Raw genomic sequence first — 21,915 nt, forward strand, 5'->3', positions numbered from 1 at the left:
CGCCCCCCCCGATCTCGCTTTGCTAATTGGCTGTCGGTTTTTGGGCGGAAGTGTGAGGTATCCTGTGGGGCGGGGAAACAAAGACGCTGGGGCACAGGGTTCCGGTAAAAATTAAAAGCCGTCTTTTGTTGGTCGCTCTAGGCCTTGACTTATCTATGGTTTTGTAAAAAAAAATGGGAGGGTTCTTTTTGTTTGTTTTTTTAAAAAACTGGGAGAACCTATTAAGCAGCGGTTGCTGCCGAAGCGCATGCGCACCAAGACGGGGAACCACATTAAATAGGGGCTGCGGCGGCACATGCTCGCGTAGATGTATTAATGATATTAGCTGCCCTCAGCCCGGCCTTTGGCCGGGATACAAATCGAATTAATTAATTAAATGAAATATTCAAGCAGCGGCCGCTACTGCAGCGGGGGCGCATGCGCACGAAGACGGGGACTGGTATTAAGCAGCAGCTGTTGCTGCGGATGGGACGCATGCGTACGAAGAAGGGGGAAGTCCGTTAAGCAGCGGAGGCGACTGCGGCAGGGGCGCATGCGCACGAAGACGGGGACTTTGCTGCGGCTGGGACGCATGCGTACGAAGAAGGGGAAGTCCGTTAAGCAGCGGCGGCGACTGCGGCAGGGGCGCATGCGCACGAAGACGGGGCCTTGTATTAAGTAGTAGCTGTTGCTGGGACGCATGCGTACGAAGAAGGGGAAGTAGAAAAGGGCAAGAGTCCAGTAGCACCTTAAAGACTAACAAAAATATTTTCTGGTAGGATATGAGGGGGAGTCCGTTAAGTAGCGGCGGCGACTGCGGCAGGGGCGCATGCGCACGAAGACGTGGACTTGTATTAAGTAGCAGCTGTTGCTGCGGCTGGGACGCATGCGTACGAAGAAGGGGAAGTCCGTTAAGTAGCGGCGGCGACTGCGGCAGGGGCGCATGCGCGCGAAGACGGCGAAACGGTTAAGCGGAGGCGGCGCATGCGCACAAAGACCGTCCTTGCCGAGGCGGGTGGTTTGAACGGCCATGGCGGCGGTGCCGTCGCCGCCCTGCTCTGCTGAAGAGACCTCCTTGTCCGTGATACGGTCCCCGGGCAGCGAAGACACGGAAGCCCCGGCCAAGGCGGCGGCCCGCGAAGAGCCGCTGCCGATGGTGCTGCTGTGCGGCGGTTGTAGGCGGGTGGTGGGAGACACCCTGGCCTGGGAAGCCAACGACGAGGCCTCCCGCGGCCTCCTCCTCAGGGGTGAGCGCGCCGGGGGCGGGAGGAAAGGCTCCCCTCGGCTCGTTTGCCCCTTGTTCTTTTCGTTTTCTGGGGGGGATTTTTAGAGGGGGGAAAGAAAGGGCCATTTGGATGTTTATAACATCGTTCGCGGGCCATACAAAATCATCAACTTAAAAATTAGCCAGCCAATACGTTTCTACACGGGCCTGACGTTCCCCACCCGTGCTATAGCAGAACAAACTGCAATAGAAAACAATAGCAGTTATGAGCCACATATATAGCAGAAAAATGTGCAGTAGAAGACAATAGTAGTTATGAACCAAGTGTGTAGCAGAATAAGGTGCAATAGAAGACAATAGCAGTTATGAGCCATATATACATAGCAGAATAAAGTGCAATAGAAGACAATAGTAGTTATGAGCCACATATATAGCAGAATAAAGTGCAATAGAAGACAATAGCAGTTATGAACCTTATATAGCAGAATAATGTCCAATAAAAGACAGAAGCCATATATAGTGGAATAATGAGTAATAGAAGGCAATAGCAGTTTTGAGCCATATATAGCAGAATAATGTCCAATAGAAGACAGTAGTAGTTAGGAGCCATATATAACAATAAGGAACAATAGAGGGTAATAGCAGTTATGAGCCATATATGGTGGAATAACGAATAGAAGGTAATATTAGTTATGAGCCATATGTAGCGGAATAATGTGCAATAGAAGGCAATAGCAGTTATGAGCCGTATGATGTGGAATAATGTGCAATAGAAGGCAATAGCGTTTTGAGCCATATGTAGTGGAATAATATGCAATGGAAGACGGTAGCTGTTATGCTTTGCCATGCCTTGCTGTTCCATGTAAGTGCATGGTAATGTCACTGGGCGGAGTGTTCAATGATATTAGCGCATTTTATTTTGATGGGGTCTTGTTTTTTATTTGTATCTTTCCCTGTCAGGTGTTTCTCACGTTGTTGCAGTGGACAAAGAGCAGAAGCTTTCAAGCAGGCCAGAAGAGCGTGGTTGGTAAGCAATCTCCAGCTTCCAACGAAAAGTTCAATCTGCCTTATAGCAGACCTTCCCGCTGGATTAGCTAGTGCATCCTTTTTACCTCAAAGATTTAGTTCGCTTTTAAAAACCCATACGAGATAGTAAAGATCTTGTTTGGGCTCATGTCGCCAACTGAGTGGTGTGGTTTGAGTGTTGGACTGGGATCTGGAAGGACCCGGATTTGAATCTCCATTCCACCCTGAAAGCTGGCTGGGTGACATTGGGCCAGTCACACACAGCCTAACCTGCCTCAGGTTTGTTGTTGGGAGGAGAAAAGGGAAAAGGAGAGAATGGTGCAGGCCACTGGGTTCCCAGTGGGGAGAGATACTTAGAGGCAGGGGGAGAAGGAAGTCGCTTTTTTAGTTAATTTGTTGAGTTTATACCTGCCTTTCTGCTCTCATCAGGGCCACCCAGGAAGTTAACAGGTATAAAAATATATAGGCGTGTTAAAAACCATTAAAACTAACCCAAAACAAATAATTAAGACCAAGCTAAAATACATATACAAAAAGATAAAAAAGTAATAGAATCATAGAGTTGGAAGGGACCACCAGGGCCATCTAGTCCAACCCCCTGCACAGTGCAGTAAATTCACAACTACCTCCCCCCACCCAGTGACCCCTACTCCACGCCCAGAAGATGGCCAAGATGCCCTCCCTCTCATGTTCTGCCTAAGGTCATAGAATCAGCATTGCTGACAGATGGCCATCTAGCCTCTGCTTAAAAACCTCAAGGGAAGGTAAGCAGTCTGGTTCAAAGATTTTCCTTATCAAAATGTAACTCACAATATCGCAATGCATCAGGCAATGTCTTGTGGTAGCATAATCCTCATGGGAGGGGAAGCCTGAACATGACTTACCTAAAGTCACATAATGAATTCATGACAGAGTTGCGGTTTGAATTATGGCCTTTCTGGTTTGTAACTCAAGTCTTAGCCACTGCGTTTATACCAGCTTTTGATGCTTTAAAGAGCCAGTGTGGTGTAGTGGTTAAGAGCGGTGGATTGGAGTGGTGGGTTCTGATCTGGAGAACCGGGTTTGATTCCCCACTCCTCCACATGAGCGGCAGAGGCTAATCTGGTGTACTGGATTCATTTCCCCACTCCTACACACGAAGCCAGCTGGGTGACCTTGGGTCAGTCATACTCTCTCAGCCCCACCTACCTCACAGGGTGTCTGTTGTGGGAAGGGGAAGGGAAGGTGATTGTAAGCCGGTTTGAGTCTCTCTTAAGTGGCAGAGAAAGTCGACATATAAAAACCAACTCTTCTTCTAATTCTCTCTATATTTATTTTGAAGCAGTAACATGCTTAGGGTTGCTTTTTTGGGGATTTTTTGCAATTAAATTTAGGAACTGGAAAGTGATATATTTAGTAGTCAAAAAATGAATCAGGCAAAAAACAACAACACTCTACAGCTATTGGGTGGGCATGTAAATCATGATATGGTTCTCACTATACGTAGACCAAAGAGTTCAAGAGGGGTTCTTCATAGACAGTTCATCCTTACCTTTTGTTCAGATGTAACCACCGACCTTAGGCACTGCAACATAGCCGGCAGGCCAAAATCTGCTCATGTCTATCTAGTGCTTGTGAATATCTATACTACTCATAGGAAGGAATGTTATTTCAGTGTGATATTGAGATAGTGATACTGAGATAGTGAAACTACTTTTTTCTGTTGTGATTGTGAGAACGACACTTCTCTCACTTGTGCAGGCAGGAAGGAGAACATTGCTGTATTCTAAACTGTTAAACTGGAGAAAGACGGAACCTATGCTGAAAATAGTGGTAACTGTACAAAGAGGCAGCACGTGGCTCATCAATATTAAAAAACAACAATTGTGTTTGTCTTACTGTCAAATGTATTGAAAATAGACCACCAAAACAAATGAAAAGTGTGTCAAAAAACACACACACAATAGCCTCGCAGGGCTGGCCTCGCAGAGCTTAAGGCAGTGCCAAAAGGCTGAAAATATAGGAAAGCCTTTGCTTGACAAGCAGCAAAGGCCGAGGCCGGATTGAAAATTTTCATGAAAAAACCTTAACATCTTGTAGTATCAGATGGGGTTATACATGTGATGAACCATTCTACTAAGTTCTAATTCCTTCTCTAAGAGTGGTTGGGTCGGCAAACTGAAGAAGATTCGAAACGCGTCTTTGCGATGGACCCACCTTGGACCGCATTTTTGTTTTGTTACTATTGTGATTGTAATACCACCATTGTGTATTGCTTATAACCACCACTATTGTTGTGTATTGCTTATAACCATATCTTTTTTGGTTTATATTCAGCCCGGGAGGCTTCATTTTTGTTTAGCTGTTCGGCTTTCCTATATTTTCAGCCCTGCGAGGCTATTGTGTGTATGCGTTTTGACACAACTTTTCATTTGTTTTGGTGGTCTATTTTCAATACATTTGACAGCAAGACAAACACAATTGTTTTCTGATATTGATGTTTATTATTTTGAGCCACGTGCTGCCTCTTTGTACCATATTCTAAACTGTAACATAAGATATATTTGGGGTTTTATTTTTGGTTTTTAATGAAAATGTTTTTAATTCTTGTAAGCTCCATTGATTCCTTTGAAATGTGTTGGAGGAGAGTGTTACGGATACCATGGACTGCCAAAAACAAATCAGTGGGTTGTAGATCAAATCAGGCCTGAACTGACCTTAGTAGCTAAAATGACTAAACTGAGGCTGTCGTATTTTGGTTACATTATGAGAAGACAGTCACTAGAAAAGACAATCATGCTTGGAAAAGTTGAGGGCAGCATGAAAAGAGGAAGACCCACCAAGAGATGGATTGACTCAATAAAGGAAGCCACAGCACTCAATTTGCAAGATCTGAGCAAGGCTGTCAAAGATAGGACATTCTGGAGGACATGTTAGCATAACCATGGTGTTTTTCAAATTAAGTTCTTATTGTTTTGTTTTTCTAGTGTTATCGAAAGTTTGTTTTGCTCGGGATGCAAGATGACGCTTGGAAGCGTTTACAGATGCACGCCAAGACATCTCGATTACAAACGAGATTTGTTCTGTTTAAACATTGACTGTCTTGAAAGGTAAGAAATAATATTTAAAAGTGAACTTTCTATTCCTTTCCTGATTGGATTGGGGAATTTAAATAGTGTGGGCCTTGGGTAGCAGTCTCAGAGCTCCGGGGCTGCTTTCTCTTGTGCAAGGAATTTGATGGGAGGTACTCCTTGCCAGGGCTGCCAACTGGCCTGGAAAAAAATGTCCTGTGTCTTTTGTAGAGGTTTATTTTTGTAGAGGTATATCTATTCTCTCCAGGATCAGAGAAGCATGCCGAATATATTAGGTGCTGTGGAACACAGGCAGGATGGTGCTGTTGCAGTCGTCTTGTTTGTGGGCTTCCTAGAGGCACCTGGTTGGCCATTGTGTGAACAGACTGCTTATGTTCTTATTGTGTGGAAATGGGCAGCTGAAGATTTTCAGGGCATCGGGGTCACGTTTCATTAAGCCTCTACTAAAGGGACATGATATTCTCTCTATGCAGTTGGGAACCCCACTCGTTAGCTCCTATCTTTAAATTTCAGGAGTGTGATTTTTTTTTTGGGTGCATGGGTTCAACCTCAAACACATTTTTTCCATTCAGATACACATAGAGGAGCGGGGGAGTGAGAAATGTCTCTGACCCTTGCTGGCATTTAAGTAGATGGCAATGAACGCAACCTCCTTCTAGCCCCCCCGATTCTTATAACTACTCTTGGTTATAACCATTTCATGTCACCATCACCGATGCATATCAATCCATTTGCGCTAAGTAGAAAAGACACCTTGCCTTGAAATAGGTATGGTTATATGCGGTGATGTTGCCTTGTATGAAGCCTGGTGTGAAACCAGTGAGGTTACCATGTTTTTCTTATGCAACCTTTGAATTACGAAACTTATCCTTAAATGTTGCTGCTAGAAAATTAGCTGTGCCAAGCTGAGATGGCAACCGTTTTTTGATAGATATGCATAAAATAGGGGATGATGATAGGTATTAGAAAGAGCTATATTGTTATATACTGGTTAGTAGCAGAGTTGGGGTTTAGAAACTGGACACTAGATGTGGCTATAATGGTTTAAAAGCGTAAGAGTTTATAAGTAGATAGGATGTCTATAGATAATTTACATAAATGAATGATAATATGAGATCATATTTATTGATCATTGAAATGAAATGGAAATGACGAGATCAGACTTATCGATTATATTTTGTAACCCTTTAGGAGACTATAGTTGGGGTAAAGTTTAGGAAAGTGGGATGTAACGGGCATGGACAAAGAATGGAATGAAATGTTATACTTTCCCTATTTGTTTTTTCCTTTTTTATTTCTGTACCCCATAAAAATAAAAATAATTTTAAAAAGAAAGAAAAGAAAATTAGCTGTGCTGTTAAACTTGTATGACGGCTGTCTGGTAGTAAAACAAAAGGATTTGATCCTGTCTAGCTGTGATTCTTATACATTTTTACAAATATAGGTGCTTATTTAGGATTACACAAATTAATGCAAGAATGAAAAGGGGGAGTACAGCAGTTGGTTAGCGTGTAACACCGCATTAAGAAACATTGATTATTATCCACTTTTGGTATGCTGTTTGTAAAGTTTTAATAATATTTATTATCATACCCTTATATTTAATTCTGTACTAGTGCAGTACATGTCAGTAGCGAATTCTCTGGTGTGGATTCACCTGGGCAAATGGCAGTTGTTGCCTATGGTTGAGGCCCTCAAGGCTTGTAATAAAATACTAGGAGAGGACCTGTTGAAGTAAGGCACACCTCAATCGCTTGGTGCCTTACCCGGCTGCAGGAGATGCTACTGGTGCGGCTGTCGTAGTTGTTTAATGTGACTTAATTTGAGACCTTGTCAAACTTCTTGCTTTAACTAGACGATAGTCATGCTCCTAATAACTGCCGAATGTCCAAGTTATACTCTAGGAAGCGCAGAACAAAAAGCTGATGTGGACGAAGAGCCTCTGACCCTTGAAAGTAAAGCCGTTTTGGAAGAATCACTAGAAAGGGTAAGGAGACAGCGGTTTTCATGCTTGGCTTGTTACTGGTGGAAGTCCTTCAAATCTCTTGTTGAGAAACAAGGTTGCAGATATAGGACCTTATCAAATGTTAAAACACATTTATTTACATTTTATAGTTGCTTTATTGCAATTTTTTTTTGCTTCTGGTTTTGTCATGTTAACACTATGGGCGCTTTCATGCATGCCAAATAATCCACTTTCAGTCCACTTTGCAGCTGGATTTTATTGTGCGAAATGGCAACACCCACTTGCAAATGATCGTTAAAGTACATTGAAAGTGGATTGAAAGTGCGTTATTCGGCATGTGTGAAAGCAGGTTTACTGAGTTCGTACATCATAAGAAACCATAGTTAAGACTAACTGTGGCTAATAAACTTTAAACCGTGTTTTTAGATTCTGTTCTGAGAGTTAGTAAAGTGAAGCGGATTTCCAGACCGTCATCTTAAACTATAATTAGTTTGAATACGCTATAGGTTTGTGTGATGTCTGAATCAAGGCAGCCGCTGTTGATCTAACTGAACTGGTTGGTCCTGACATTGCTCCTGGAAATTTTACCCATGTTTGGTGATTCCCTTTAGACTGGCGAAATGAGGTAAAGGAGGGAATTTATTGCTAGGGCGCCGCCTCCAGTTACTGAGGTTTGAAATGAGAGCCAGAGCAGTGTAGTGGTTAAGAGCGGCAGACTCTAATCTGGATTAGATTGATTCCCCGCTCCTCTCACCCCACACAGAAGCAGGCAATGGCAAACCACCTCTGAGCGTCTCTTGCCCTGACAACCCTTCGGGGTTGCCGTGAGTCAGCTTGACGGAACTTTCCACCACATAAATACATATGTATGTGTTTTATGAGTATATTTTTTGTGGATCAGTTGTGTATGATTTTATTGCTGATAGCGCCCCTGTTGGAAAAGGGTGGGATAGAAATCAAATACATAAGAACATGAGAAAAGCCATGCTGGATCAGACCAAGGCCCATCAAGGCCAGCAGTCTGTTCACACAGTGGCCAACCAGGTGCCTCTAGGAAGCCCACAGACAAGATGGCTGCAGCAGCATTATCCTGCCTGTGTTCCACGACACCTAATATAACAGGCATGTTCCTCTGATCCTGGAGAGAATAGGTATGTGTCATGCCTAGTCTCCATTTTAACTAGTGAAGCGGGTCGTGCTGTTCAGATGACAGGCTCTTAGAATGTTTCACTTACTGAGAAGTGAAGGTATCTTATTCAGCCAATCATTGAGTAAGCAGGACTCAACCACTTTACTTACTTTTAAAAAGCAAGTCTTTTTATTGATATACTTCTAGTAAAATATGTATAAATGCAGATTATCAAGTCTTTAACACTTCTATAAAAACTTGTCAAAATACAATGTATGTATTTATAATGTATGCAGTAAAAGCAAGCAAGTCTTACATACTATTCAGTTGCAAAATCCAACTTATAAAATATAACAGTCAAATTATTCTGATTTAGTTCAAAGTATCTAATTCACAGTCTAGAGTAAAGTATTTAAACCATACATACCATTTAGCCTTTTCTGAGAGCCTTTTGGAAGGTTCTAAATCTCTGGGCTAACTAGCTTTATTTATACTGTTTCTAGACTCATTAAGAGTGAAGAGAAATCTTTTATCCCCACTTTCTTATCCATCAAGAGGGATACCTTTTATTCCCTCTGTCAAATATTCTGAGCAGTGCAGTAATGGCTTAGTTACAGCTGCTCAGCTCTCCATGACCATATATGGGCTTCTTTTCCTTTCATGTCAGCCCTTGGCCCACAGAACCAGAAAACACCACAAAGTCATATAGAGTCCAAACAGATGGCTTTTACTGGTCAATTAGGCATACAGTGCAAACGAATAAAATGACAGCTATGAGAGGCTCACTAGCTGGGAGATATTATAAGGCAGGAAAGGCGGGAGATTACACGTACAGGCTGAATACAGTTTCCCAGGAGCTGGGTTCCCAGGCCTAGGTATGCGACCTTGGGGGGCAGACAATACAACACAGAGACAGAGGCAATAACGAAACCGAGATAGCAGCCTGACATTCTGCTCCCCTCAAGGCCCCCTCCCAGTTCGCAAGGGGGCTGGCCGATCTGGGTAAGCAATGTGAAAGGCGTCGACGAGGTCGGGGGCGGAGACATCCCGTGCGCGTACCCATTCGTCATAGGCAGGGGGGAAATGTTTCCAACGGACCAAATATTGCAGGTTGCCATGGTGAACACGGGAGTCAAGGATCTTGGAGACTTCGAAGTGTTCCTCCCCCCCCACCATGATGGGTTGCGCAGGAGGTGGGTCCGGATGCCACCGTGGAGAAGCAACATGGGGTTTGAGGAGGCTAATGTGGAAAACAGGATGCACACGCCTCAAGGATTTGGGGAGAGCCAGTTCCACCGTGACAGGGTTTATGACCCGGGTGATGGGGAAAGGGCCAATGTATTTAGCACTGAGCTTATGGCACGGTTGGGTGGAACGGAGATTTTTGGTGGAAAGGTAAACCAAAGTACCCACTTGCAGATCACCCCCGGGGGAGCGATGTTTGTCAGCTTGTGCTTTGTATTTACGTTTGGCTCGGTCGAGGTTGCTAACGAGCCAGGGCCAAGTGGTACGGAGGGCGTGTGCCCAGGAGGCAATGTCGGAGTTCCCCTCCCCCTCTATATCATCTGTAGGAGCGATGGGACTGAAATCTTGTCCATACACAGCAAAAAATGGGCTAAAACCTGTGGATTGATGCATGGCATTATTGTAGGCATATTCTGCTAAAGGTAACAGTTCTACCCAGTTATCCTGGTGGTAGTTAACATAACAGCGTAAATAACATTCAAGTACAGCATTGACACGTTCAGTTTGACCATCAGTTTGAGGATGGTATGCACTAGACAACCCTTGTTCCACTCCCACCAACTTGAGGAAAGCTTTCCAAAACTTAGAAACGAAACCACTGCCGCGGTCACAAATTATCTTACGCGGAAACGAATGTAAACGAAAGATATGCGTCACGAAGAGGCGGGCCAGTTTCTGAGCAGAGGGGATCCCTGCGCATGGAATCAAATGTATTTGCTTAGAAAACAAATCAGTAACAACCCACAACACAGTTTTACCCCCACTGAGAGGGAGATCAGTCATGAAGTCCATAGCAATCACTTCCCAAGGTGTGCTGGGCGTTTCAAGAGGTTGTAGCAGTCCCGGGGGTTTGCCCTGCGATCGTTTCGCAGCGGCACAAACGGGACAGCTGCGGATGAAGGAGTCAATGTCGGAACGCATTCCCCCCCACCAGAACTGTCTGCGCAATAAGTGAAGGGTTTTCAGAAACCCAAAGTGCCCAGCTGTTTTGGCTCCATGGGCTAAATGTAAAACGTCCTTTCGGAGAGCCTTGGGGACATATAATTTCGAGTCCTTGTACCAGGATCCTCCTTGTTCCAAAACACCAGGAGGTAGGGTATGAGCGGAACGTTCTAAAAGGCACTGGTCCCGAAGGACAGTTAAAAAGGACTCGGAGATGGGGATTTTGGAGGGGGCCCCCCCGTCGGCCATGGAGATCTTAGAAACAGTTATGGGGCTAGTGCTTATGTGCGGCGGCGCGCAGACTGCAGGCGGCTGGGCGGTCGGAGGGGTAGGAAGGGCGGGAACTCCGGTTTGTTGCGGTGGCGGCTGGGCAGCCGGTTGAGCTGGCGGAGCTTGTACGTTGGGTAAGGTGTGCTGATGCTGGGATCGAGTTTGTACAGCCAGCATAGGTAGAGCCCCACGTTGCATAGGGGTGAACAGAGAGTTGGTGGGTCTTTCGAGTTTTACCGGATATTGTGGTAAACGGGAGAGGGCATCCGCAAGAACGTTCTGTTTCCCAGGGACGTGCTTCAGGGTGAAACGGAACTGCGCAAAGAACTCCGCCCACCGTTGTTGTTTCGCCGATAGCTTATGGGACCCCGTGAGGGCAGCTAGATTTTTGTGATCGGTCCAAACCTCAAAGGGGACTTTAGACCCTTCCAAGAATTGTCGCCATAGAGTCAGTGCATGATGAACTGCTGAGGCCTCTTTCTCCCAGATGGGCCAGTTTAATTGAGCGTGCGCAAATTTTTTTGAAAAGTAAGCGCAAGGGTGAAGAAGACCATCCGGTCCTTGCTGGAGGAGAGCCCCTCCCATGGCTACATCGGAAGCATCGACTTGCACAATGAACATTTGATTTGGGTCTGGGTGCTGTAGCACCGGCTCCGAAGTGAAGAGGCGTTTGAGGGCCAGAAAGGCGGCTTGGCATTGCTCAGTCCATAGGATTTTCGCGGAGGGCAAGGCAGCCGAGCTTACTTTTCCTTTAGTTTTCAGTAGGTCCGTAATGGGTAGAGCCACCTGGGCGAAGTTAGGGATGAATCCTCGATAGAAGTTTGCAAATCCCAGAAATTGCTGTACTTGCTTCCGGTTGGTGGGGGGAGTCCAATCGAGGACGGCTTGGACTTTGGCGGGGTCCATGCGAAGACCTTGGTGGGAGATGATGTATCCCAAAAACGTGAGTTTGCTTTGGTGAAATTCGCACTTAGCTAGTTTTGCGAAAAGTTGATGGTTACGCAGGCGTTGCAGAACTTCCCTGACCAGAGCCACATGCTCGTCCATAGTTTTCGAATAAATGAGAATGTCATCTAAGTAGACCACCACCCCACGATATAGAAGGTCATGTAGGATTTCATTGATGAGTTGCATGAAGACCCCCGGAGCCCCTTTTAATCCGAACGGCATCACAAGGAATTCATACATTCCGAAACAGCTAGAGAAGGCAGTGAGGTGCTCATCCCCTTCGCGGATACGGACTCGGTAGTAAGCTTCCACCAAGTCTAATTTAGAGAACACACGGCCTTCCTGTAATTGTCCCAAAATATCGGATATTAATGGGATAGGATAGGCATTGGTCTGGGTAACCGCATTGAGCTTTCTGAAGTCAATGCACAGGCGAAGGTCGCCCTCTTTTTTCCGGACGAAAAACGCGGGGGCCGAGTTTGGGGCATTCGAAGGGCGAATGAACCCTCTGGCGAGGTTTTTGTCCAAAAAGTCCCGGAGGACAGTGCGCTCGGAAGCGCTCATAGGGTAAATCTTACTCTTGGTTAATGTGCAGTCCTTTACCACTTCAATCGCACAGTCTGAGGCCCGGTGGGGGGGGTAAGGCATCACATTCCTTAAGGTCGAAGACATCTTCAAAGTCCCGGTATACAGCGGGTAGAGCCGGTGGTGCTGGGGCAGTAGAGGTTAATGCTGGAACGGGCGGATATAGCAGAGCAAAGTTTTGCCGATGCTGGTCGCAGGTGGGACTAGCGAAGGAGATAGTGTTTGTTTCCCAATCAATACTGGGACTATGTCCTTTAATCCAGTTAATTCCCAAGACCACTTCAAATCGGATAGGGGCTATAGTGAAGTCTATTTGTTCCCAGTGGGAACCAATTCCCATTGCCACCCCTATGGTGCGGTGATCAACTGGACCCCCCTGGAAATGGCTTCCGTCCATTTGGGCAAATTGGACGGGGGCGGGTAAAGCCTCAGAGTCGGCTCTGAGTGCAGCAAAAGTGGTTTCGCTTATGAGAGTGCGACAGCAACCGGAGTCAATTAGTGCTTTGACGGGGATTTGTGGGCCACCGTTAAGTTGCTGTAAAACTGCATCCACGTAGACGGTGGAGTCCACGTCTTTAATTTTGGTAGGAGCATTCGGTTTGATAGGAAGATCCTGAGAGGTCTGTGGAGACGCTCCATTCACCACAGACCGGAGCCGTTTTTTGACAAGTCGAGGGGAGATTCCAGGTTTAAGGCTGGAGAAATCCAAGGATTTTCCTCATCCGAAGAGGGAAAATCGTCCCCCAATGGGGCACTTGTAATCCGAGACCCGGCGGGGTCGTTGGTAGTAGGCAGGGAGGCTGGGTCCCCGGCATGGAGTGCAGAGGGTGTGGGTCTTCCCGGAGCTGCGCTGCGGGTGGCCGCGGTGCCTCTGCGTGGTGGACGACCTCGGGCGCGGGTTGTCGTGCTGGGACGAAATATTTCCTGGCGGCGTGGGCAAACGGCTGCAAAGTGGCCCATTTCTCCGCAAGTAAGACAGGCACCCCTCTGAAATCGGGCTTCACGTTCCTGGGGCGGACGTGGGGGATTTCGTGGGACGAGCAGTGGTGCCTTGGGTTGAGGCTTTTGGGTGCCTTTTTCCTTGTGCTTTTGACGGACGAGAGAAATGAAGCGTCGGTGGCTTTCCACTTCCTCGGCTAATAGGATCCAGTCTTCGAGGGTATCGGGATCGCCTCGCATGTAAGACCAGTTCAGAATGTCAGGATGCAAGGCTTCCCTGAAATGATGGATCAGGGTGGTCTCGGGCCAACCTACAATTTTACTTGCCAGTCGTTGAAATTCATCGGCAAATTCTCGAACTGTAGCAGAGCCTTGTTTTAATTGTAAGAGTTCCGTTTTGGCTCTTTCCCCCAGGAAGGGGTCCTCAAACCTCCTTCTCAGGGCAGTCATGAAGTTGTTGAGGGAACGAATAGCACGAGAGCGGGTGTCAAACTGGAGGACCATCCAGTCAGCCGCTTTACCTGTCAGAAGGGAAGCTACGTAACGCACCCGGCTGTCTTCCGTGGGGAAAAGTTGTCCTTGTTCTCGCATATAACTGTCCACTTGATGCAAGAAACAAGGCAAAGTCTCGAGAGATCCGTCATACGTAGTCCTCAATTTGAGTTGCTTCCAAGGACCGGGCGCAGGTTGACCCGGTTGCACGGGTGGTCCGGGCGGAGGGACAACAGGAGCTCCAGGAGGCAAGGGTGGAGCAGGCACATTAGCGGGTGGTTGCACGGGTGGTCCGGGCGGAGGAGCAACAGGAGCTCCAGGAGGCAAGGGTGGAGCAGGCACATTAGCGGGTGGCTGTACGGGTACCCCCTGACCCGGTATCGGAACGGGCTGTCTCAGAGCTATCAGGGTTTGTTGTAATTGCCTGTTCTCCTGAAGCATACGTTCCATTACTTCCTGGAGTTGATCAACACGGTCGGAGAGCTCCCGATTCTGGGCTCTTAAGAGATGAGCCTCCTCACTTGGGCCACCAGTAAGATGAGGCTTACTGGTCCGGAAGCTTGTGGCCCATTGAGAGCTATCCCCATATAAATCCTCGTCTTCAGACTCTTCTGAGTCTCGACGTCGGTCAGCCAAACGGCGTGCGCGTTGGGTCGCGCGCGACGGGACAAACGCCGGGGAAAAGGACAGACCTGATAGCCCTAGTACATTGCCCTTAGGGCGCGTGTCCACGTTCGCCTGATTCCTAATCCTTGCTGCAGCCGCCCTGGCTGCTTCCGCAGCCTCTCTCTCTCTTGCGACCTTAGCCGCTTCGGCGGCTTGCTGATCCGCAAGAACTTTGGCGTTCTCAAGTCTCAGGGCAGTCTCTGCCGTAATGCGCGGCAAAAGTTCTGTCTCTAGGAGTGAGAGTATGGGGTCGGGTTCCCCGCCCAGCAGAGGTTGTACTCGAACCGCCAGTGCGGGTGCCTCGGCTCCGAAGGTCGAGGTCAAAACTTGAGCCAAGGTGGCTACCGGGGTGTCCTTTGTACATTCCACAAGGAGAAGAGCGGTGCTAATAGCGACTCGCTTGGCCTCAGCCTGACAGCTGGCTGCATCCGGGATCAGGGAAAAACCCTCCGGTGGGGCTCCCGCCATGGTAGAAAGAGTTTCTCGAGAAATAAGATTATCCAAAAGTCCAGTTAATATTTGTAAATCCTCAGTCGCCAATCGGGCATCGTCCAGTAATTGATCCAAGTCCTGAAGATCTAGACGAGCATCAGTATCCTCCGACGTTAACATCCAGAGACGTCCTTTAAGAGATTGCCACTGTTCCTGTACCAGTCCCCTCAAGCGGCAAACCTCTCGGGTCGTCCGGAAAAGTTCAGCGATTAAGTCTTGTAACAGAGTAGGATCCTCAGAGAAGGGCTCCAGGGTGTAGATCACCTGGAGAGCTGCACAGCTCCCATCCAAGTGGCAGGCGAACCCCCCTGGGCTCCAGCCTGGCTAGTAGAATGGTGAAGAGAAGGGGATAGCTGTCATAATGTCAGCCCTTGGCCCACAGAACCAGAAAACACCACAAAGTCATATAGAGTCCAAACAGATGGCTTTTACTGGTCAATTAGGCATACAGTGCAAACGAATAAAATGACAGCTATGAGAGGCTCACTAGCTGGGAGATATTATAAGGCAGGAAAGGCGGGAGATTACACGTACAGGCTGAATACAGTTTCCCAGGAGCTGGGTTCCCAGGCCTAGGTATGCGACCTTGGGGGGCAGACAATACAACACAGAGACAGAGGCAATAACGAAACCGAGATAGCAGCCTGACATTTCAGTCTATTTTGCTTAAAGTATAAACACTCATTTCTGAGTTTCATGATCACATTATATACATAATGTTTATACCATCCTCTTCGTTAGGACAATATGCATTAAATGAGACTACTTAGAAATCTGTAGCACAACGTTTAACTGTAACTCATAAAACACAATTATTGTTTACATTGTCACTTTGTGACCATCTGTTAGTAATACACAGCCTTGAGCAGATTACAGAAGGCAAGAAAGCATATTACTTGATAGGACCGCAGGAACCTTTAATGCCTTTAAGTTATAAAAAGCACAGTTTAAGCTATTAATGCACTCTTAGCACATTAAGATATCTTGAGACCTTGAGAAGGGCAAAAGTGTTCTGCTTGTGAGATTCTGACATCTGGCAGCTGAGTCAGAAAGGGTGATTTTAGTTACATCTGACTGATAGATGGAAGGTGCTCTGCTCTTCCCCCTTCAAGGACAAGATCAGAGTGACATAGTTAGCTCTTGAAAGAGCTGACCTTGAGAGAATTCTGTCAGCCTGTTTGCATTACACAGGCTTTTCGTTATACAAACCTCTGCAGTGGCTCAGTTTCTGCACATGTTCACAGAATACCATAATTATGTCAGAGACCGTGACACTAGTAGCCCTGAATACCCCTCTCCTCCATGAACATGTCCACTCCCCTCTTCAAGCCTTCCCAGTTGGCAGCCATCACCACATCCTGGGGCAGGGAGTTCCACCATTTAACTCTGCGTACATCCATACATGTCTTTCTAGATAGTGCTGTCTGAAGAGTGGTGTGAACACAGTCCCCAATAGAAAATCTGTTTTGTCAGTTTCTCACCTTACCAGCCACATCTGCAAAGGCAAGGATGATCAGCTGGATTAATATGCACAGTCTTCTGATCATCGGTGGCTTCTTGAAGGGACAGGAGGCCTCTGGCTATAGTGACGGGGATATAGCCTAACGATTTAGTCATGGGTGCTGTGTTGGGACCCACATAAATTAACAGGTAATGTTTTTCTGGTGCAATAACAATACAAGTAAAGTAACATGTAATGTAAATTAAAGTGATTTCTTCTTTCTTTAATAGGCAATGACCTCTCTGAAGGTGATGGAGCACCGGTTATCTCTAATCGAATCGAGTTCTGCATCTTTTCCCAGTAATGGCTGAAATGAATTGTAACTATAGCTGTTAGTCAGTATAGATGCCTAAGTTTGCTATGGACTGTTGGGAGTTTGTGGCAGTCGTTTTGCCCGTTGGCGAAGTTTTATCAGTCTGCTGAAAACTGAACATGCTGAGTTGCGGAAGGAGCGAGCTTCTGTATAACAGGCATAGTAATGTAGAGCTAGTCCCACCCCCTGCGCAATGCAGGAAATTCAATTACCTCCACCCCACACTCCCCCAGGATCTTTTGCTGGGGTTTGCAGGTCTTCACCAGCCAGTTTCTCAGCTGTTCTACAGTTTTGTTTTGTTTCACTTTTCTGGAATTCAAGTTTAACTAGGAGCAATCCTAAAGACAATTTTTTGGAGTTGGAACACATACAATAAGCTCCAGTTTTCAGGTCCGTTGGTTCATTTATATCTTCACTTTATACTACCAATAAAACACAGTAGTAAAACAGCAAAAAAAAGCACAATTTTGTAATCTGTCCAATGGCATGTGTGCCTACACATTGACATAAACACTAAATGTAAAGAATTTGGAGGCAATCATGTGGGAGCTTCTCGAGATTTTCTTTGCAGTATTTGCAAGGGGAGGGGCCGTGGCTCAGTGGCAGAGCATCTGCTTGGCTTGCAGAAGGTCCCAGGTTCAATCTCCAGTTAAAGGGACCAGGCAAGTAGGTGATGGGATAGACCTCTGCCTGAGACCCTGGAGAGCCGCTTGCCAGTCTGAGTAGACAATACTGACTTGGATGGACCAAGGGTCTGATTCAGTGTAAGGCAGCTTCATGTGTTCACACTCGTAGTGTGGAGGTCCCCAACCTTTGTGAGCCAGTGGTCACCTTTCAACTTCTGACAGAGTCTGGCAGGCGCAGCCACAAAATGGCTGCCGCAGGAGGTAGAACCAGCAACAAAATGGCTGCCCCAGCTTACCTTCAATTGCACAGTGAGGATCCTTGTGCGGTGATAGCAGCTGTCGTCAAACTAATGTTTTTTTTTTAAAACTGTACAGCCAATTAAATTGCCAATAGCCAACCAGTAGCCTTGCTGGGTAAAAGCCCTACCTGGTCACTTTCTAAAAAAACTGTTGGCGGGCATCAAGAAAAGTGTCATAAGAACATAAGAAAAGCCGTGCTGGATCAGACCGAGGCCCATCAAGTCCAGCAGTCTGTTCACACAGCGGCCAACCAGGTGCCTCTAGGAAGCCCACAAACAAGACGGCTGCAGCAGCATTACCCTGCCTGTGTTTCACAGCACCTAATATAATAGGCATGCTCCTCTGATCCTGGAGAGAATAGGTATGCAACATGACTAGTATCCGTTTTAACTAGTAGCCATGAATAGCCCTTTCCTCCATGAATGTGTCCACTCCCCTGTTAAAGCCTTCCAAGTTGGCAGCCATCACCACATTTGGGGGCAGGGAGTTCCACAATTTAACTATGCATTGTGTGAAAAATACTTCCTTTTATGTTTTGAATCTCTCATCCTCCAGCTTCAGCAGATGACCCCGCGTTCTAGTATTATGGGAGAGGGAGAAAAGCTGCTCCCTGTCCACTCTCTCCAAACCATGCATAATTTTATAGACCTCTATCTTGTCTCCCCTCAGCCACCTTCTTTCCAAGCTAAACAGCCCTAAGTGTTTTAACCCCTCCCCATAGGGCAGTTGCTCTAGTCCCCTGATCATTTTGGTTGCTCTTTTCTGTACCTTCTCAAGCTCTGCAATATCCTTTTTTAGGTGTGGTGACCAGAACTACACAGTATTCCAAGTGTGGTCTCACCATAGATTTGTACAAGGGAGTATGATAGCAGTTTTATTTTCAACTCCTTGTCTAATTATGGCCAGCATATGTGAGCGCCATGGCACCAACGGGCACCACCCCTACTGTGTACCCCTGCGGTAGCAGCTGGCATGCGTCCAGCCCTCTGTACAACTAAAACAATGGAGCAGTGTGACTATACTGTAGAAACAAAGCCACTTTGAAAGTCCTAACCTTGGAGGGGGGGTGGTTGGATATGTAGAATTTTGGAAGCCTCTCTAACCCCTTAATCTGGCTTCTGTCTTGCGAAAGGATGCTTTGGCACCTCATCTTCACTCTTCCAGTTATTTTGCCTACAGTTGCCCAAAGGGCTCCCATCTCTCTGCCCATCCCCCCCTTCCCCCGGAAATGCTGCTGTTTCTCTCCCAACAGGCTCAAACCCCTCCTTGTCGGCAACGCCTTGTGACATGGCACAAATCTGAATCAGGCCCTCCTTCCGCAGTTGCTAGCCTTCAAAAATTCCGGGTGAGATCTGGTCCCGGGTCTCCTGCCGTCATGGCTGTTTTGGCCTTCAGGCTTTAAGCTCCTTGGGGTGTTCTTTTGCTGTCATTATTTGGTTAAAATGCCGCGTACGGCAATGGCGCAATCTTTATCAAAGTAACGTGCAATTTGATCTTCAGTTCCCTCTTGGTGCACTTTCGAATGCCTGCATGTTGTTCGCATCATCCGTCGTGTCCAGAAATATGTCCAAAGGTACTCAAGCGAGAGGTCGAAGGTTGGGCGTGAAGGCAAACATTTCTCGTTCCAATAGCTGGCAATGTCTCCTTGACCAGTGCGCCTGCACAGTGTCGCTGCCGCTTACCCTCTCTGACTGGTGAGGAGGAAGGTGCGCTGGGATAAGACTTGACTGCACTGGTCCCTTGTCAAGCAATCTTGAAACCAGGCTCTGCCTGTCTGTGACAGGTTATTCTGCTGGGTTTCCTCCAAGTCCCGCTGCCACTCCCTGCGTCACACTGAACACTCTGCTCTGGGGCTTAGTCTGCTCCCACCTTCATGTGCCACAAAGTTATAACAGCAGCAAGCACGGTGCACTTCTAGTGACTTCCTGAAGCTGTGGAGTGACTGGTCCCTTCAAAAACAGGCTCAGCCTGTCAGCCTTGTTCCCTGAGGTTACTCTGCTGTCTCCAGGATCAGAGGAGCATGCCTATTATATTAGGTGCTGTGGAACAAAGGCAGGATGTTGCTGCAGTCGTCTTGCTTGTTCACTTCCTAGAGGCAGCTAGTTGGCCACTGTGTGAACAGACTGCTGGACTTGATGGGCTTTGGTCTGATCCAGCAGGGCTTTTCTTATGGAGGATGGGGCTATCAATGGCTACTAGTCAAAATGATGCATACCTATTCTCTAGTCTCAGAGGAGCATGCCTATTATCTTAGATCCTGTGGAGCACAGGCAGGATAGTGCTGCTGCTGCAGCCGTCTTGTTTGTGGGCTTCCCAGAGGCACCTGGTTGGCCACTGTGAACAGATGGCTGGACTTGATGGGCCTTGGCCTGATCCAGCAGGGCTTTTCTTATGTTCTTATGAGCATGCCATTATATTAGGTGCTGTGGAATATTGGCAGAGTAATGCTGCTGCAGTCGTCTTGTTTGTGGGCTTCCTAGAGGCACCTGGTTGGCCACTGTGTGAACAGACTGCTGGACTTGATGGACCTTGGTCTGACCCTTGGTTTTGGTTCTTATGTTCTAAGGTTTGAAGAGGGGAGTGGACATGTTTATGGAGGACAGGGCTATCCATGGCTACTAGTAAAAATGGATACTAGTCATGATGCGTACCTATTCTCTCCAGAATTACATTAGGTGCTGTGGAACACAGGCAGGACGGTGCTACTGCAGCCGTCTTGTTTGTGGGCTTCCCAGAGGCACCTGGTTGGCCACTGTGTGAACAGACTGCTGGACTTGATGGGCCTCGGTCTGATCCAGCAGGGCTTTGCTTACGTTCTTATGTCTCCTTGAATTGGCATAACGTGCTCCCTCCTCTGCTTCCCTGGGCCATCCAGGTCAGGTGCCCTAAAACATACTAGCTAGAAAATGCATGAAGACATAGTACTTTCCCTTGCAAATCTAGCAGAGTGTAATATTGTTTTAAACTACACCGTGCTTAAAAGTGTCTTTGGAAAACAGTGGCCACCAGTTGGCCATCCTGGCATTGCAAGAGTGAAATATCACAGCGGAGTTCATAACTCTGTGTATGGGAAAACCTGTCCCCCTTGCGTACTTTCATGTAATGTCCTCTTTGCCCAGGTATCTTATTGTTCCCTGGCGTTAATCTGTTGCCGCAACCGTTGGAACACTGTTTATGGCTCCTCTGGAGGGTGACCTGAAAGGTAGGGTTGGGGCCTCGGCAGCCAACTGCAGTCCGGGCAGATCAGTGGGTAAAAGTTGAGAACCTTATCTTTGCAAGAAGCAGCGGAACACGGCATTTTTGTGCATCGAACCGCCACCCTCAAATGTCTGATCTGAAGACTGATAAGGTGGGAAACCTAAAGCCGGTGGAGAGAGTCTTACTGGTTCAGTGGGGAAGGCATGAGCTGCTTTCCCCTTTTTTCCATGTTGAAAATAAACGTGTTTAAAGAGCACATAAACGGCTTTGCTTTTTTTTTTCCCGCTGGGGGAAATTTAAAAAGTGGCTGAGAATCTCAGAAGATTGATGGAGCTTGGCTTGTGGCTATTTGCAAGGCCTGGCTTGGAGGGGAGAAGATAAGAAAAGCCCTGCTGGATCAGACCGAGGCCCATCAAGTCCAGCAGTCTGTTCACATAGTGGCCAACCAGGGGCCTCTAGGAAGTCCATAAACGACGACTGCAGCAGCATTACCCTGCCTATGTTCCACAGCACTTAATACAATAGGCCTGCTCCTCTGATCCTGGAGAGAATAGGTATGCATCATGTCTTTCCTTTTATTTCAAGCTCATCTGACTAAAGGTCTTGAGCACAACATACATAAGACAAAATAATTTTAACATTATAGGTGTGCATCATATCTAATATCCATTTTGACTAGTAGCCATTGATATCCCCGTCCTCCATAAGAACACAAAGCCCTGCTGGATCAGACCAAGGGCCATCAAGTCCAGCAGTCTGTTCACACAGTGGCCAAGTAGGTGCCTCTAGGAAGCCCACAAACAAGACTACTGCAGCAGCATTATCCTGCCCGTGTACCACAGCACTTTGATTAACGGGCATGCTCCTCTGATCGTGGAGAGAATGGGCATGCATCATGTCTAATATCCATTTTGACCAGTAGCTGTTGATAGCCCCGTCCTCCATAAAAGCATAAGGAAAGCCCTGCTGGATCAGACCAAGTCCCATCCAGCAGTCTGTTCA

General features: G+C 47.0%; 1 protein-coding gene across 1 annotated transcript; it reads left to right on the forward strand.

Moving 5' to 3' along the window:
* Nucleotides 1-1,009: 1,009 nt before the first annotated feature.
* Nucleotides 1,010-16,787, forward strand: LOC130492321 (protein Mis18-alpha-like). Its single transcript, XM_056866120.1, has 5 exons — nt 1,010-1,226; nt 2,165-2,231; nt 5,197-5,319; nt 7,195-7,288; nt 16,707-16,787. Exons 1-5 carry the CDS (start codon nt 1,010-1,012, stop codon nt 16,785-16,787), a joined length of 582 nt encoding a protein of 193 aa, XP_056722098.1.
* Nucleotides 16,788-21,915: the final 5,128 nt, after the last annotated feature.

Source organism: Euleptes europaea, chromosome 20, assembly GCF_029931775.1.
Source record: "Euleptes europaea isolate rEulEur1 chromosome 20, rEulEur1.hap1, whole genome shotgun sequence".
NCBI classification, from domain to species: domain Eukaryota; kingdom Metazoa; phylum Chordata; class Lepidosauria; order Squamata; family Sphaerodactylidae; genus Euleptes; species Euleptes europaea.

Bases quoted from the DNA above. Each gene is read 5' to 3' on its own strand.
- LOC130492321 (XM_056866120.1), top strand. From the start codon at position 1,010: ATGGCGGCGGTGCCGTCGCCGCCCTGCTCTGCTGAAGAGACCTCCTTG. The intron at 2,232-5,196 runs GTAAGCAATCTC...TTGTTTTTCTAG, and splicing joins AGGCCAGAAGAGCGTGGTTG to TGTTATCGAAAGTTTGTTTT. The intron at 5,320-7,194 runs GTAAGAAATAAT...CGAATGTCCAAG, and splicing joins AACATTGACTGTCTTGAAAG to TTATACTCTAGGAAGCGCAG.